This window comes from Gorilla gorilla, chromosome 2 (assembly GCF_029281585.2).
Source record: "Gorilla gorilla gorilla isolate KB3781 chromosome 2, NHGRI_mGorGor1-v2.1_pri, whole genome shotgun sequence".
In the NCBI taxonomy this organism is placed as follows: domain Eukaryota; kingdom Metazoa; phylum Chordata; class Mammalia; order Primates; family Hominidae; genus Gorilla; species Gorilla gorilla.
The window spans coordinates 176,288,411-176,304,144 of NC_086017.1; the positions used below are offsets into that span (position 1 = coordinate 176,288,411).

General features: G+C 41.3%; 1 protein-coding gene across 2 annotated transcripts; it reads right to left on the reverse strand.

Moving 5' to 3' along the window:
* Positions 1 to 1,477: 1,477 nt before the first annotated feature.
* Positions 1,478 to 12,055, reverse strand: SLITRK3 (SLIT and NTRK like family member 3). Of its 2 annotated transcripts, none has more exons than XM_004037961.5 (2): positions 11,736 to 12,055; positions 1,478 to 5,994 (listed from the first exon to the last, which is right to left on the reverse strand). In XM_004037961.5, the coding sequence occupies exon 2, from the start codon at positions 5,971 to 5,973 to the stop codon at positions 3,040 to 3,042; it is 2,934 nt and encodes a 977-aa protein (XP_004038009.3). In that variant the 5' UTR covers positions 5,974 to 5,994; positions 11,736 to 12,055; the 3' UTR covers positions 1,478 to 3,039. The 2 variants fall into 2 exon arrangements, with proteins under 2 accessions (XP_004038009.3, XP_004038008.3); XM_004037960.5 differs by lacking the exon at positions 11,736 to 12,055 and adding an exon at positions 10,724 to 11,626.
* Between the last annotated feature and the right edge of the window lie 3,679 nt (positions 12,056 to 15,734).

Genomic DNA, 15,734 nt, shown 5'->3' on the forward strand with positions numbered 1-15,734 from the left:
TTATTTCTCATTCAAGGGTGAAAGTACCACCTATATTTAAGACCAAACAGTCTTACTTTCTGTATTTAATAAATGAAATATAAACATTATAATTATCAAGTTATACTGTGATTTGATATTGTTTATGGGCACTCATTTTTCAAACGTTGAAAGCACCAGGGTCTTTTGAGATTGTACTTTAGCCTGATTTGTATAATATGCTGTGTTATGAATATGTGCGTGGTCATTAAGGAAATGAGGACTATTATCTGAAGCATCTAGCTTTGCACTTTTAAGTTTTTACTATGCATATGCTTTCTATTATTCCCCAAACCATTTGATTAGGAGGAATGGAAGTATGATAAATTGCTAGTTCAGAGAGACTCTGTAATTTGGGTTTTAAAACACTTAAAGTGTAATATTGGTTTTGTGTACCTTAAAAAAAAGAGACAGATGATTAGAAAGAATAAAGGAGGTGGGATAACCAGAAGAAACGTGATTTGTGGGAAAGCAAAAAAAGAAAACAAGAAAGAAAAGAAGAAGATAAAAAAGAAGAATGACACTTATTTAATAATTGGCCTGACTCTTCTGCATAAGAGCTTCATTTCAATATTACACAGACAGATAAAGTGAATGATGTTCATGGGCTTTTTCCTTTTAAAATAATTCCAAATTGTATTCAAATAATTGAGCATAAAAGTTATAGATACATGTCAAGTGCCCCAAAACTGCAATTTTATGTGTATATACTTGTCTTTTTTATTTTTATGCATACCTATGCTGATATTTCTATATAATTAATTAAGAGAAATATAAATATATTCTTGTAGACATTCATGGGGCTTTTCATTTTGTTACTACAATGCCTTCGTGCTATTGTAGTCACACACCTTCAGAAGCTGCTAGACTCATTCTCTTCTTGTGGAAAAAATTGTGATGTAAGGCTTCAGTGACTTGTGATGAATTACATTCAACACGTAATGATAATTCCTGCTATGGGCACTTTGAGGAAACCCTAGCAGAGAATACTGACCTCGCTGCACAGTTCTGCGGGTCCTGGGTCTGTGGATCTCTGGAACTCTGCTGCCCTCTAATGGCCCACTTAGATAAGTGCCTGCCTCATAGGTCTGTTTTCTTAAGTTTCCTCCACCAATTTGATACCGGCACCATAAAAATCCAATATTCTTTGGTTTCGCTCACATACAAATGGATCTAAACTTGGTTGTTGTCAGGTTAATTTTTCAACATAATTTTAATGTCATATGACGAAAAACTCATTCAGCATCCTCTGACTTAGTTCAAGCGTTATTGGGGCCAGTTGCTGTAAGTGGTTGGAAAATGGTAACCAAATATAAGTGACAGCTTTCACAGGATTCTGGCCATCTAAATTGGCTCCACGGCCTTTGATATTTATTGGGTTGTGTGGGTGTGTGTGGAAGCGTGTGGGTGTGTGAGGGTGTGCATGTAATTGGACTACATATTTTAAAAACAATAGCAATTTTACTTTCCAATTTCTTTATCTCATTTATTATCTTAAGATGTATGGATCCTTGATTATCTTCTAATTAATCCTGTACTTCTTAGCGATCTAGTTACTTTATTTTCTCCCCCTTGCATCTTGCCTGGGAAACAGTGCATCATTGGTTACTAAGACTGAAATTCATAATTCAAGGAAAAAAAAGTAAACCGTAAGTCACATTTTAAGTCTCAGTTGTATCCTGGTTTGGACTAGAGATGGTGGGATATAAGATTTATCAACATCACAGTGCATCAAACCCGTTAATAAATTACTTTCTGTGTAACAAGTAAAAGAAATCATTTTTAAAATGGGAGCACGAAAGGCATGGCATAGCTGGAGTTTAAGGTTCAAGCTTTGTATCCTCTATATATAATGTATTATGTTTTTCAAAAACTTTTTATTAGGAAAGCTATACCAGACGCATAATCACTATACAATGATTAAACATTACCTTTACAATTTATAATCACTGAAATTACAGAATAAATATATGCACATTTCTTTTGAATCTTTGTGTGTGAGAGAGAAAACATTAAAAGTGCTTCCTACAAAGCTGTTAGTGATATATACCCAGTTGCTTTTTTTAATATTATATATATATATAAGAAAGTGCAGATGTTCTCCAAAAAATCTTGGCATCAGGATGAAGTGTCACAAAGAGGGTGCTCATCCCTAGGCGCGTGTCTTCGGCTGTTAAACCACCAGGCCTCTATTTCAGTAGAATCCAGCCTAGAATGTGACTTTTCCCAGGGTGGTAGGAGAGATGCTGTGAGCTGTACACTAGCAGTGAAGGGTGGTAGAACTATGGAGAGGAGAAAAATGGATCAAACCCGAACTAAGCAGATTGGGTTGAATGGAAATGGTATGGAGTGTGTGTGTGTGTGTGTGTGCATGTGTGTGTGTGTACCTGCACCAGCAGGAAGAAACTGCAGGTTTAGGGACCACGGTCTGCAGATGGATATGTGTATGAGAGACAAGATAGTGAGTGAGAACATTCGAGCAAGACCCGCCCCCCCCCATCTTGCAGTTTCCAGGCATGCAGCAAACTGCACTGTTAATACATGTACAGGATCTGTGCCATGATGATAAGAAAGAAAGCCACAAATGACAAATGTCAACTTGATTCCCCCCACTTTAAATCAAAACTACAACTAAAAAAAAAAGTTACTGAAAATAAAAAGACACATTGAATTTTACTTAATTAGGATCCATACAATGATCCCCAGTATACCTTATACATGGCACAGTCAAAGTCTCAAGTTTCAGTATAAAAAAATAATGATAACATTTGCTGGCAAAAGTCTGCGAAGGCACTTCATTGATTAATGATCTGAGTATGGCCCTTCCTCCAAATCGCATCTGAGAGGGGAGAGCATACATCTGTATTCTCTAGTTATCATGCGGTTTTAGTTTTGTTCAGGGTAGGGAAGATCGTGAGGATGGAGTTATTGGGACAAGTGTAAAGGGAGCAAGGGATATATTTCTTTTATTTTCCTTTTCTTTTGAAAAAGAAAAAGCACTAATATATTTTCTTCTCTCTGTTAGAACCTATATGTTGTCTTCTCCAGGACTTCGAGGTAATCCGGCTTGGTTTGAAGTTTGGCCCTTAACTCGAGGTAATCACTTTTTTGGGTTTGGTGGTCTGTGAAGCCCTTTCCAGCCGAGAAGAGAAGGGTTTCTTTGAGCCTGGCATCCTGCTGTAAGTCTGGGTATTGCATGCCAGGAGGGTGCACGTGCAGTTCCTTTAATTTGGGCACTGTTCCATAGAGACAGTCCACAAATCCCACTGTGCAGGGGGCAGGCTGTGGCCTCTCTCGATCTAGTAGCATACTGCCACCACCACAGCCTCCCCCAGGAGGAAACAGCACCACCCCACCATTTTTCTCATGGTGGCGGAACCCTGCCAAGTCTCCCCCAGTTCCCCCAACTACTCCTGAAACCCCACCAACTGCTGGGTGGTGAGGGTGATGGTGATTCACCGTCACTATGGTGTTAAGCTGGGAGCTGGACACTGCTAGGGCCCACTCCTTCTCTTTTTCCAGCAAGGTCCGGTAGTTACTATGGTTCTCCTTGGGTGTCTCAGCAAACTGCTCACTTCCTGGGAGAGCCTCACCCATTCCCGGTGGTTGTGTCCCTGGACCCCCACGTTCTGCACTCCCTGCTTCTTGGGCTGATGAAACAGCCACCTCCTCCTCCTCACGAGGCTTGTAGATGGGGTTGTTGCACATTTGGGTAACTGGGTGGGGGATGTACTCATACACATGACCCACGGGAGGGGCCTTCTCTGGAGAGGAAAGAGTTGGTCGACCACCACCCCCACTTCCGCCACCACCACCTCCACCATCCTCAAACAGCCTGTGGCATTGCATTTGGATGCCAGTAAGGTCCACACCTTCCTGCCGCTTGCTTCTGAAGGGCAGCTTCTTTCGACGCCGTCGGAGCACGTAGGCAAAGAGGCCTGCAGCAACAAAGACTGCTGAGAAAAACAGAACCAGCAGGCTGAGAATTAACACAGAAAGTGGCACAGGGCCCCCAGGAGGAGAAAACTCATAAGGTGATGCACTGGTTGGTGCCCCAATAAGATGAGAATCTCCAGGCTGGGCTGGGGATTCTCCAGCTGGTGCAACGTGCAGCATCTCTGGGCAAAGAACTTCCAGCTCAATAGTGCGCACATCACGGTGCGTGAGGTTCTCAGGGCTCCTGCAAAGCACATCACCAACCACACTGACTGAGCTGATGGTTTCGATCCACTGTTTAAAGGGGACCAGGTCACAAGTGCAGTCCCAAGGATTCTCATTGAGGTCTATCTGGACAATGGCATTCAAGTGTTCCAGGACACCAGCCACGGGAAGATAGAGGAAGTAGTTCTTCCTTAGGTTGAGCCGGGCCAGGGATGTGCCAGCAAAGGCGTCTGTTGGCAGAGTCCTCAGTAAGTTATTATTGAGGAATAGCAGCTTCAAGTTGGGCATGAGGCTGAAGGCTGCAGGCTGGATTTCCCGGATGACGTTGAACTCAAAGTACAAGTAGTGCAAACTCTGTAGGCCTCGGAACATGCCTGGTGTCAGCTTCTCTATATCGTTGCCATTAAGGAAGAGGCTCTTTAAGTTGGGCAAGTTGATAAAGGCCCCATCTTGGACATAGGAAATACGATTGTTCCCCAGATGCAAGAGATCCAAGGAAGAAAAATTCCAAAAATCAGAACGGTATATTTTCTGAATCAGATTGCTACTCAGATACAGTTTCTTGGCATTCAAGGGCCTTGGAAGAAGTTCAGAAATGTTATTAAATCCTCGCTCTTTGCAGTTGACAGTCAAGCCAAGGTCATTGATGTGCAAATTACAGGTACACCCAGTGGGGCATATAATGGGGATTGGTGGTCTGGTCTGATAAGGAGCAATGGGAGGCTGGTTTGGACCAGGATATAAAGCTTGGGAGGTGGAGGGTGGCCTTGGTGTTCGAGGCTGTTTGGTGGGCTTAGGCTGTTTATTTGAGGACTTGTATTCAACAGAAGAAGCAGTAAAATGAACAGAGGATAGCATTGAGGAAGGCTTAGTTGGCCATGCATTCTCCTTACTTGATGACGAATGTGGAATTCCCAAACTAGCCTCTACCTCAGAGTCAGACAACAAGGGACAGAGTTCTGTCTTCCTGATTTCTCGTAGGTCCTTTCCATGGAAGTGGAAAGGGGTCTCACAGGTGATGTCTCCCACCAGGGCAGTATAAGGAATGCGTTCCAGCCAACTCTTCAGTTGTACAATTTCACATGTACAGTTCCAAGGGTTTTCTTCCAGCTGGAGCTCCATCAGGCTTCTGCCAATGTGATCTAGCATTCCTCGGTAAAAAAGAACCTTTAACCTATTTCCACGTAGGTCCAAATGGGTTAAAGAGACAGCCTTAAATAAATTGGTTGGAAGCATGGGGATGAGATTATCATTTAAAATCAGAACCCTCAATTTACTTAGGTTCCGAAATGCCCCACTCTCAATACGTTTAATGACATTGTAATCTGCCTGCAGATATTCTAGACTTTCCAAGCCAAGGAAGGTGTCATTTCTGAAGACATCTAGTTTGTTTTCATGTAGATATAGTCTCTTTAAAATCTTAAGACCATTGAAAGCTCCAGTCTGAATGTCCTGCAATGCATTGTTCCCAAGATTAATAGACACAGCATTATTCAAATGAAGAAAACTGTTGGTGTATAATTTCCTCATAGAATTCCTCTGCAGATACAGTTTAAAAGGTCTTGACCAGAACTCAGTAATCTGACTAATATTTGTAAATCCTTTACTGTCACAATGTATATGAAAGAGGCTTTCTTTAACTTCACAGTAGCATGGATCAAAACAGGGCTCATCTATTTCCTCTGAGTCCTCTATTAGGGGAATCGGGGTAGTCCATCCTAGAGCAATTGTGCTTAGAAGAATTATCCACAACATCCTTCCTCTGTGAAGCATCTCAGCTATGGAAGGTTTCATCGTTCGTGGTTGATTACAAAACTGCAACAGAAATAAAAATGCAGATTTTTAGCTTTTAGTCATATGTACTATTTTAATTGACTCCTACATGTGGGGCATTTTAAGAGCTATATAAAAACTTCAGCAATTGTTGAAGTGACACTCAAGATGAGCTAGCAACATACTTAATGTTTAGAGTGTGTCCTATATTTTAAACTTAGGAGACTCTGAAATATTGAACCATGCAATGACATTTTCCTGAACCAAGCCATACTTGGTAAACGGCATATCGCATGAACAAAAGCAGCCTGCTTTGCCTCTGTATAACAAACAACAGAACTGGTATATCGTACTTCCTTTTAGGCATAGTCAGATTCAGTAATAATGGCAATAATGTGGCCATCACACCTGTTTGCCTGTTAAAACTCATGTTGACATCAAAGATACTCATAATAAATCTGATTGGAACTCTGATGGGAAAAATATGTTCTTTGAGTTATAGGTTTTGACTATTAAAAAGATATGATATACTCCAAAATTATTATATTGATTAGTGTGATAAAGTATGAGCCTATTGCTCAATATCAGATGTTGAGATGTGTAAAATGATCAGGAAAATTTAAGATTTATTTTTATGAAATGATCATAACAAGCTTTATTACAGTGTATAGTCAGTATGTACACTATATGTCCACATCTTCTTGCCCAAGAATACGTTATTGTCATCTTCTTTAATTTAATAAATAATTTGTATATATTTGTATCATTTGACTATTTAAAACACGTAGGAGTGATTAGCCCTTCTAAAAAACATGCCCGTGCAATTGTCAGAGCTAAAGATAGGGACAGCTAGAGAATGCTGAGTCTGAAAGTGTCTGAATTAAAACATTTGCAAAGCTTAGTTTGGAATGTGTATCTGCGCCTTCAAGATCAACTGAGGAACCCTGTAAACAGCTGGAAGAGCAGGTGGCTGATTAGACGGGAGGTGGGTAGTTAAAGTCAAGAGAGAGTGGAAACCTCTATTCTTACCTGCTGATAAATGATCTATCACATGAAATAAATTTCAAAAAAGATATCATTCTTTTCCAATCAGAAGAAACAAATGCAGTGCACTATTCTGATAACAGTCTTTCTCTATGCATCGTTTTCCTTGCCTAATAACATCAGTATATGAAAATGTTTACATAAATGATAATAATGCAGTTTCATTACACTGTGCTTCCTGAGTCACTAAAATATCAATCAAAATTGAATAGCTGATTTTAATCAACAAAAATAAACCAAAGTTTCTAGCATATATTTTCCTCACAGAGAGCACACAGAAAGATATATTTCATCCACCTTTTTCTTAAAACACAATGATATAATTTATAGGAAAAGTGAAAGAAATAAATCTTCACATTACACTTGCCTATAATGTTCACAGCTGTAAAGAAAGGAGATACCGTGAGAAAGCAAAGAGAAATCTGCCTCAGACATGCAATACTCAAAAATTAAAAACAATTCAAAGAAAAAGAGGGAGAGAGAAAAGGCTACATTGCAGTATCAATTAGTCTTCCATCTCCCTTATGAAATATTAAAATCTACTTAAGTTCTTTCTTCACCATCTTAAATATTTTTCTTGTTTTTCAGGTCCCTGTGGTTTAGGCAAAAAAGGCTACAGATGTGTTGGACTTACCTATTTTGCCAGAGTTTTTTGGGTTTCGGGTTTTTTTGTAATTTATTTGTTTATTTATTAGCATGGAACCGTGAAAAGAAAAAGAAAAAGAAAAAAAGCTTGAGTTTAAGGATTCTCTCTCTTTCCCTCCCCCTCCCTTTGCTTTGCTGAAGCTGAAGCAAAAGGGGATAAAGGGGGTGGGGCGGGGGGACTAAGAGGAAAAAAAAAAGCAGCAAGCTTGAGACGTGCTGGGAATGCAATGGGCTCTTCAATGGGCTTCTTTAGGATGCAGAACTGCCGCTTGGCACACTCAGTAGAGGAGGGAGGAGAAGGGGCTGCAGCAGGCTTCCAGCTCTGCTGCCCCTGCCGCTGCCGCCGCGGTGGCTGCTCTGTTTGGGTACCCACAGCACATCATTGGGCACTGGGAGGAAGCACAGGAGGGAGGCAGGGAGGAAGGAAGGCTCAATCACAGTGCAGAATCTCAGACTTCTGTCGCTCCGGCTTTAAAAATATATATGTGCTATAACCCTGAACCCGGCATTCCACGTCATGAAAATGAGCTCCAAAGGGAACGCGCTTAGCATGGGTTCGGGAGCGAGCACTAGGAACCCCTGACTATACAGTTGAGTGTGTGTGTGTGTGTGTGTGTGTGTGTGTGTGTGTGTGTGTGTGTGTGTAGGGAAAAGAAGTAGAGGGGTAGAGAACACAAATTGGCAAAATAAGAAACCAGAGAGAAGGGGGAGGAGACCAACCTATGGGAAACATTTCTTTGGTGAGGTAGGTGGAGATGGGGGAGGGGGGCAGGGATAGGCATTTTCTTTCTTTCTTTCTTTCTTTCTTTTTTTTTTTTTTAAACTCTCAAGGAAACCATCCCCTGAATGATTTGCTCCTTTAGTTTCCAAAGCTCATCTCTCTAGTGCAGGTGGTTTGAAAAGTGAGACTATCCTTCGTAAGTATCTTTTTCACAGGACAGCCATTCCCTGCAATGACGGGGATGGGGGGAAAATCCAGGTCCCCAAAGCAGAAAAGCTGAATCTGTCTGATTCTGCCTGGGTGTCCCGAATAAGAGCTCAGACAGCCTGAAAGACTTGGACCGCGTTTCTCCTGCATTTTGCTTCGATCCCGTTGCACCAGGAATTCTTTTGTTGTGCTGCAGGTCAAAGCCTTCGATAGCCCCTGGATTCAACAGCATTTCTTTTCTTCCACTTTTTAAAAACAGAGACAAGCCAATTCTCTGGAAGGAGATACAGACCACTTGGGTAACAATGGTACATTTCACATTGCGCCACCGGGAAAGACCTCGCGGAATTGGGGTGGATTTAAGGATTTGGATGCTTTTGTCCGTTCTTTCTCTTTCTTATTTTTTAAACTCAAATATTTCTCCGTGAAATTTTCGGGGAGTGAATCCTAGGGAGTAGTGGGAGTGGGGGTGGAGGTGATTGAAGGAAGATATTGTATTGTAGAGGGACTACCAGATGACAGTTCAGGAACGCTCTCAGAGGAATTTTTTTAAGGCTCAGCTGACAGCACAACAGTCCTGCCTGCTGGGAAGGAATGCAGCTTGGTGGGGAAACTGGGGAGAGCCAAGTGTGCAGCAAAGGAGTCTAATCAACAGGACCCGTGTGCTGTGGATGCTCCCCATCTGCCCCCACCAGCACACACCAATCCTGTCACCAACTCCTCGCCGGGAGGGGAGAAGGGAGGGACTTTTTGGTTGCTAAAGAACTAAACTGAACCTCAATTGCCCAAGGACTCAAAGTTAGTAGGTAGATGTGGTTTTCCCTTAATGGACCCTTTACAAAAGCAAATTTTAAAGCAAAGCACAGCTTACATGTCAATTTCTTACTGCTCTAAAACAGGTAAATCACCTAACAATGTGTTCCTTAAAAGTCAGTCAAAGGCAATTTCCATGATATTTTGCATTTAAAATGACCGCACATGAGTCCCCTGGCAGACAGTAGCTAATTTTAGAAACATGCCACCATACACTAAGTAAGCAGGAGGGCAGAATTTTCTAACATTCTACCCTTAATATTCCAGACTCACCCTATTGCTCCCATAGGTCTTAGCCAAGAAGTAAACCAATACCGATAGCCTAAGCTCAGAATCAGAGCAATTCCCTCTCCCTCCCCAGCTGCCGGCACCCGCACCCTCCCCCCCTTCCCCCGCCCAGCACTTTGGGTACCCAATGTGCAGAGGCGGTGACTATTTATCGGGTGTTATCGGAACCCATGATGTGATGGAATCGATGGGTAACCCGGAGGCTGTCCTGAGCTTCCAGATGACGGTAAATGTTGTCTCGGCAATGAAGTCTCTGTTCTTTCTTGAACTAAAACCCCTTAAGTTCTGGACCTGGGCTATGTCCTAAAGGCTATCTCACCTTTTTCCTTTTCTTTAGCTCAGGATAGCGCGTCTAAAGGATAGGGAGGGCTCCAAAAGTTAGGGGATATTGAGCCATGGGGCCCCGGTTTTTTCCGTGTCCTGCTGGGAGCGCCCAGAGCCATTTGTTTGTCCAGAGGGAGGACAAGAAGCCCTTTCTCCCCGCTGTGCCCCCTTCCCACTTCCTCCTCCCCACTGCTGGATCTTACAGCTCACCAATCTTTTCAGATCTAAGATTAAGTATTCCAATATGGAAGCAAAACTATCTTCCCTAGAACAAATAATTAAAATGCTGCATCATTCATTTTCTGAAGAGCTTTGAGCCGTCTATAGATCCTTTTCTAATCTGCTGTCGTCAGGCGAAACGCACAATGGTCTGTTTAGAAACGGAAAATTATTAAAAGCTCAAGCCTTTTTCCTTCTACCTCTTACAACACCAGCGAGCAATCCACTGGGGGAGGGGTCCTTCGCTCCGCCACCTGGCCTATTTGTTGGAGTTACTTACGATGTCTTCACCCAGAAAAGAGGTCCGAGGGTATGTTAGTCTCCGGTACCCCTCCTTCCACCAACGTCCTTACACCTAACTGATCCAATTCAAAACTGCAACAAACCCCTAGCACCTGTGAGCGTACAGAAGACACCGCGGCCAAACTCGATGTGCTCTACAACGCACATCCTACATACGAGAAATACTGGTTTCAATTAGGCAAAGTAGGAAAGGATGGCGGCGAGTACCTATGGTGCAGAGCGCTCAGGATCTCCGAGGTTTGCTCCGAGGGGCTTCCCAGCAGGAGGGGCAAACTCTCTGCGAAGCTGAATTGTATCCATCATACTGTAGCCTTGTAGCTTCTCCTCTTCTGGCCACCAACTTTCCGAAAGGCTACCGAATCACGCTTGTAATCCGTTTAAATGTTTCCACCTTTGAGACTTGCAGGGAAATGGTCGCTGCATACCAATGGGAGAGCCGGGCGCGCACCTAGCGCGGCGATGCCAGCGACAGGGAGCTCACGACCACAGCTCCCTATGCCCTCGATGGCTGGTAGGCAGGCAGGCAGAGTGAGTGTCCCAGGACTAGGTTCCTTTGATTTAAAATCTCGGTTCTCTCGATCAGTGGAGAGCTTCGTTGTTCCCGAGAGCCTGAGCTCAGTCTCTGGATTTCTCTCTTTCTCTCTTCCTCAAAGGTTGTCACTCACAGCGCAATCCCTGCCCGAGGCCTCCTTCCATCCGAGAAGATGGAATTAGCCCTTGCTTTTCCAGGGTGTCTTTGCTCTTTGCCCTTTAGGTGGGTGGGAGTGGGGGTTGGTGGCGTGTAGATGAGAGAAAAAAAGGGTGGGGAGAGGCGGAAAGGAGGCAGGAAGGGGGCGACTAGATCTCAGATCCCAGCATTGGTCAGACGGCGAAGGTGGGGGGAAAGAAGGAGAGAGGGAGAGAAGATACAAATACACAGTATGGCTGTGCACACCAAATTCCACTTGGATTTGGGAGATCTCAGGCAAAGCACGAAGGTGAAGCGATCCCGTTGGCAGAGAGTGAGTCCCCTGACCGCTCACCATTCAAGCACCCTCACTTCTCGAGCGGGAGAAGGTGCGGGGGAGGGGGGTGGGAGGGGGAGGGGACTGCTGAACGTTTCAGGCCAAGGAGACGCTCGCGGCGGCAGCGGCGGCGGCATCTTTTAAGACTGACCTGCTTTAAAAGTGCCACTTTAATGGCCTAGGAAATAACTAAAATCGGATTACACGTTACTTACCAACGTCTCCTCCTAAACTGGAGCGCCAGGTCGTGTATAAGGAGTCAATATAGGAAACGCAGGGCTGGAACCTGAATGCAAATCCATCAGCCGCCCCCAAATCGCGCACCAAGGGAGCGGCGCTCGGGAGCCCCCAGATCAGCCCATCGCCGGAGCTCCGCCAGCGCGTCCCCCCCGCACCCCCGGCCCCTCCTCCGCGCCAACTGTGTAAATCAGCCGCCGCAGTCCTCTCGCCGCGCATCGCAGGCAAAATCCCGGCTTAGGAAGCAAGGAAGCAAGTGATCTCTCTCTCTCTCTCTCTCTCTCTCTCTCTGTATGTCTCTCTCTCGCTCTCTCTCTCTCTCGCTCTCGCTCTCGCTGTCCCCCTTTCCCTCTCCCCCATTATCGGTCACAACCTGGCAGCTCTTCAAGAGACACCCTGTGAAATTGAGTGTCGGGAAGTCAGCATTCTGTATCTGTGGATTGATTTGTAACTTTTATTTGCAAATGAGAGAGATGCCTGTTTGGAAAATTACAGCCCCAAAGGTGGAGGGTGATCAAATTAAGAACATCTGAGCTGAACCGCCTCCGGGGAGCGGTTTCCAAGTGATTTGCAGTAATCCCCCACCTTCATGATACATGGGTGACGATTTGAAAGTACACATATTTCCTCATCTGTTTACATTTGCCGGGGGCGGGGGGAATAAAACTGTAGGGCACAGGGAGTTGGGAGGGGGGCATTTGCCTGAGAGATGCTGGATACCATTTCGTGATAAATTAGATACGGACACTGGAACAATTATTACACGTATGTGAAAGTGTTATTACAACATTATAGAGGCGACCATTACCCCCACTGCAGTCATACTAATGCAGTCAGTCGTTTAATGCTCCATTCAATCTGCAGTGTAAACCAACGCAATTCTTTTTAATAGATCCCTTTCATCAGAGACTGTGTTGGAAAGAGGGCAGTCTTCCACTAACTCCCAAAGTGAATAGAAGGTAGCCTGGGGAATCATCTCTGTATCTCTTGCCATTTCTTCCTGAAGAGAATGCAATACATTGTCCAAGGAAGGCAAAGTTATTTAGCTATTATAATTGTAGAGGTAGAATGATCTTGAACCTATTTTCAAAAGCATTCAAAGAACTCTAACTCACCCTTTGCAAAGAAACAGTACTCTCTTAATTTATGCATAAAATCCTTTGATAGACAGGCCTGGATATATGTTTTACATCTTTATTTAGTGAATTTTGTATATACTATAATTTATACCATCGTTAGTTCATATTATTGACATATAATACCACAAGTTAGTGTCCGTATTACCTACATTAAAAGATAGGAAAGGATGGAGTTGGTCATAGAGACAGCCAGGGGCCTGTGGAATTTTTGGGGATATATACATATACACACACTCTAAATTTAGTATGGCAACTGTGTTGGTTCTGCATAAAATGAATTTAGATTATATATATATACGTGTATACGTGTGTGTATATATCATACTTACAATGTTTTCATTTGTTCTTTAAAATACTCAGCATTCTTCAAGATTATTAAGATTAGTAAAATATCTACAGGGACCCAGAAAGTAATAAAAAGCATCATGTATTAAAATGGATTCTTTTTAAATATAGCATTTCAGACTCACTGGCATGAATTCCAAACCTCTTTCCAGTATTTTCTAGGATAATAAATTCTTCCATGTGAATTTTACATACAGGAAGACATAGATATACAAAGAAAATTTGTCATAGGTGTTTCACTCACTGGGTCGCCAAATTGGGCTTCAAAGTGGTATATCTAGGCAGGGTTGCCAAAGGAGTGCATCCCCATAATGAATCAGTCAGATTTAGGAAAAACCAAACTGCATCAGTGGTTTGATGTGTCACTGAGATATTTTTGGCCTTTTCAGGTGGTTGCCCAATTTGAGGAGACTCACTCCTGGATACACCATATTTTATGTGGGCAAGTGTGAAATCACACACATGCCCTTTGAGCCTCAGGGCTGGAGGATATTAAAGTAACCCTGAAAGACATTGGGCAACATCACTCCTAAAGTTACTGAATCTCTTTAACTTTTTGGAACTATTTTCAAGGTCATTTTGATGAGAGAGTTCTGAATATATTAATTTGTTTACTCTGAGCAGATGTTAGTGTGGCCTGATGGTACTGGGGAGCTGCAGAAGATTGAATAGCTAGAATAGGTTGTTAGTGTTAAACATGAGTACTACCCATACAAATATTACAGGCCAGATAAAAATATTGTAGAGTAAGTGATTATGATGGATATTTGATTTTATGTTGTGACTTTTTAGTGCTTTGCACACAGACATTTACATGTCCCTAGTTTTATTTTAACCAAACATCATTTACATTGTGAAAAAGGAGAACTCCCATTTAAAAAAAGATGTTCTTTATTGATGATGCACAATGGATAAAAGGAAAACATAAAAGTAATATATAGGATGTAATTTTTAGTTCAGCAAATATTAATTATGTCTACATTGCTGATTGGTTTTTAAATTATAAACATTGCAATATTTCAAATAGTTTTAACGATTCTGTCATTTTTCAGAGAGGAACAATGATATTGAAATAACTAAGATAGACTTTATTTTTTGGTCTAGCATATATTTTGCTCATTCTGATGGTTTAAATAAAATAAATACATCTTTTAAAAGATTTACTACTAATTAAACTACGGTTAGAGAACTGTTTGTTGTATAATGAAGTAGCCACTCAAGAAAGTTCCAAACTTGAAATGTAGCTGTGGTAATCTGTGATTATGTACAGCATATAGCCATTTACGTATTGTGTTTGTCTGTTTTTAAGCATTGTAAAAACATTTGTGAAGTATTGTAAAAAATTTGTAAAAAAAAAACATTTTTTTTCTCTTTGTTCATTTCAAATGCTGTTTAGGTCAACAAATTGCATGTCTGATAACCATCAAAACCTAAGTGCATTGTCATTTGCTTAACTTTTGATATACCACTGTTGAAACAATTGAAAATATAGTTACACACAATTTTATAAATGGGAGCATAGGCTATAAAAGTTAAGCAAATAAAAATGTGATAAAACATGAATTAACATTTTTAGTTTTGTTGTATGTTTATTTCTGTAGATCTTTCTGTATCTCCATAGGAGAAACACTTTTGAAACATTTTATATCATAGAAAAAGTTCCACACCAATTGATAATTTTGTTTTTTTAATAGCATCTTATAAGTCTTAGTGAATCAGCATAGATTTAACAAGCTATAAGTATGAAGAAGTTATAAAATATTCAATTAAACATTGATCTTTTATATCTTGTTTCACTAAAACATTTTAAAGCACTTTATAGGCATCTTCCAAATGAAACTTCAGCTTCTTTTTGAAGTAAACAAGTGTTTTAATCTTAAAGGTTATGTGAGCTATTTTGAGACAATCAGATTTAAACTATTCAATATGAACAAATGTTTATTTATAGGCTGGATTAAGCACAAAGTTATTTGTCTACTTTTAAATATATTTTTCAAAATTATTTTGAATTAATAAATTGTAGATGTTAAGATTAAAATTACTGAGAGGGGAAAAAGTTTTAAAAGACTAAGATGAAGAGAAATAAATCAAATGTACAAGTTGAAGTAAATTGATTATTGAATAATGTATAAGGAAATAAATGTAGGTGTTATATGTAATGGAGAAAGGCAGATCAGATAAGCTTTAGTGGTAGAAACATATTTTTAAATATGATATTATGAGAGAAGGAAATAATAATTTTATAGAATCATAAAATCTCAAGATTAAGAGGGACTTGGAAGGTAATCTAATCTGACCAATTATGTGGTATTAGAATCTACTTCACTGTCCCCTGGCAAGTTGTTATCAAGATTATGTATATACCTTTTTTAATAAACTTTTAGTTTTAGTTCCAGGGTACATGTGCAGGGTGTGCAGGTTTGTTACATAGGTAATGGAGCTTAGTGCATTTCAGAGCAGGCCATTTTATTTTTGGACAAATCCAACTGATTG

Coding starts and splice junctions, on each gene's coding strand:
- SLITRK3 (XM_004037961.5), bottom strand. CDS start 5,973: ATGAAACCTTCCATAGCTGAGATGCTTCACAGAGGAAGGATGTTGTGG.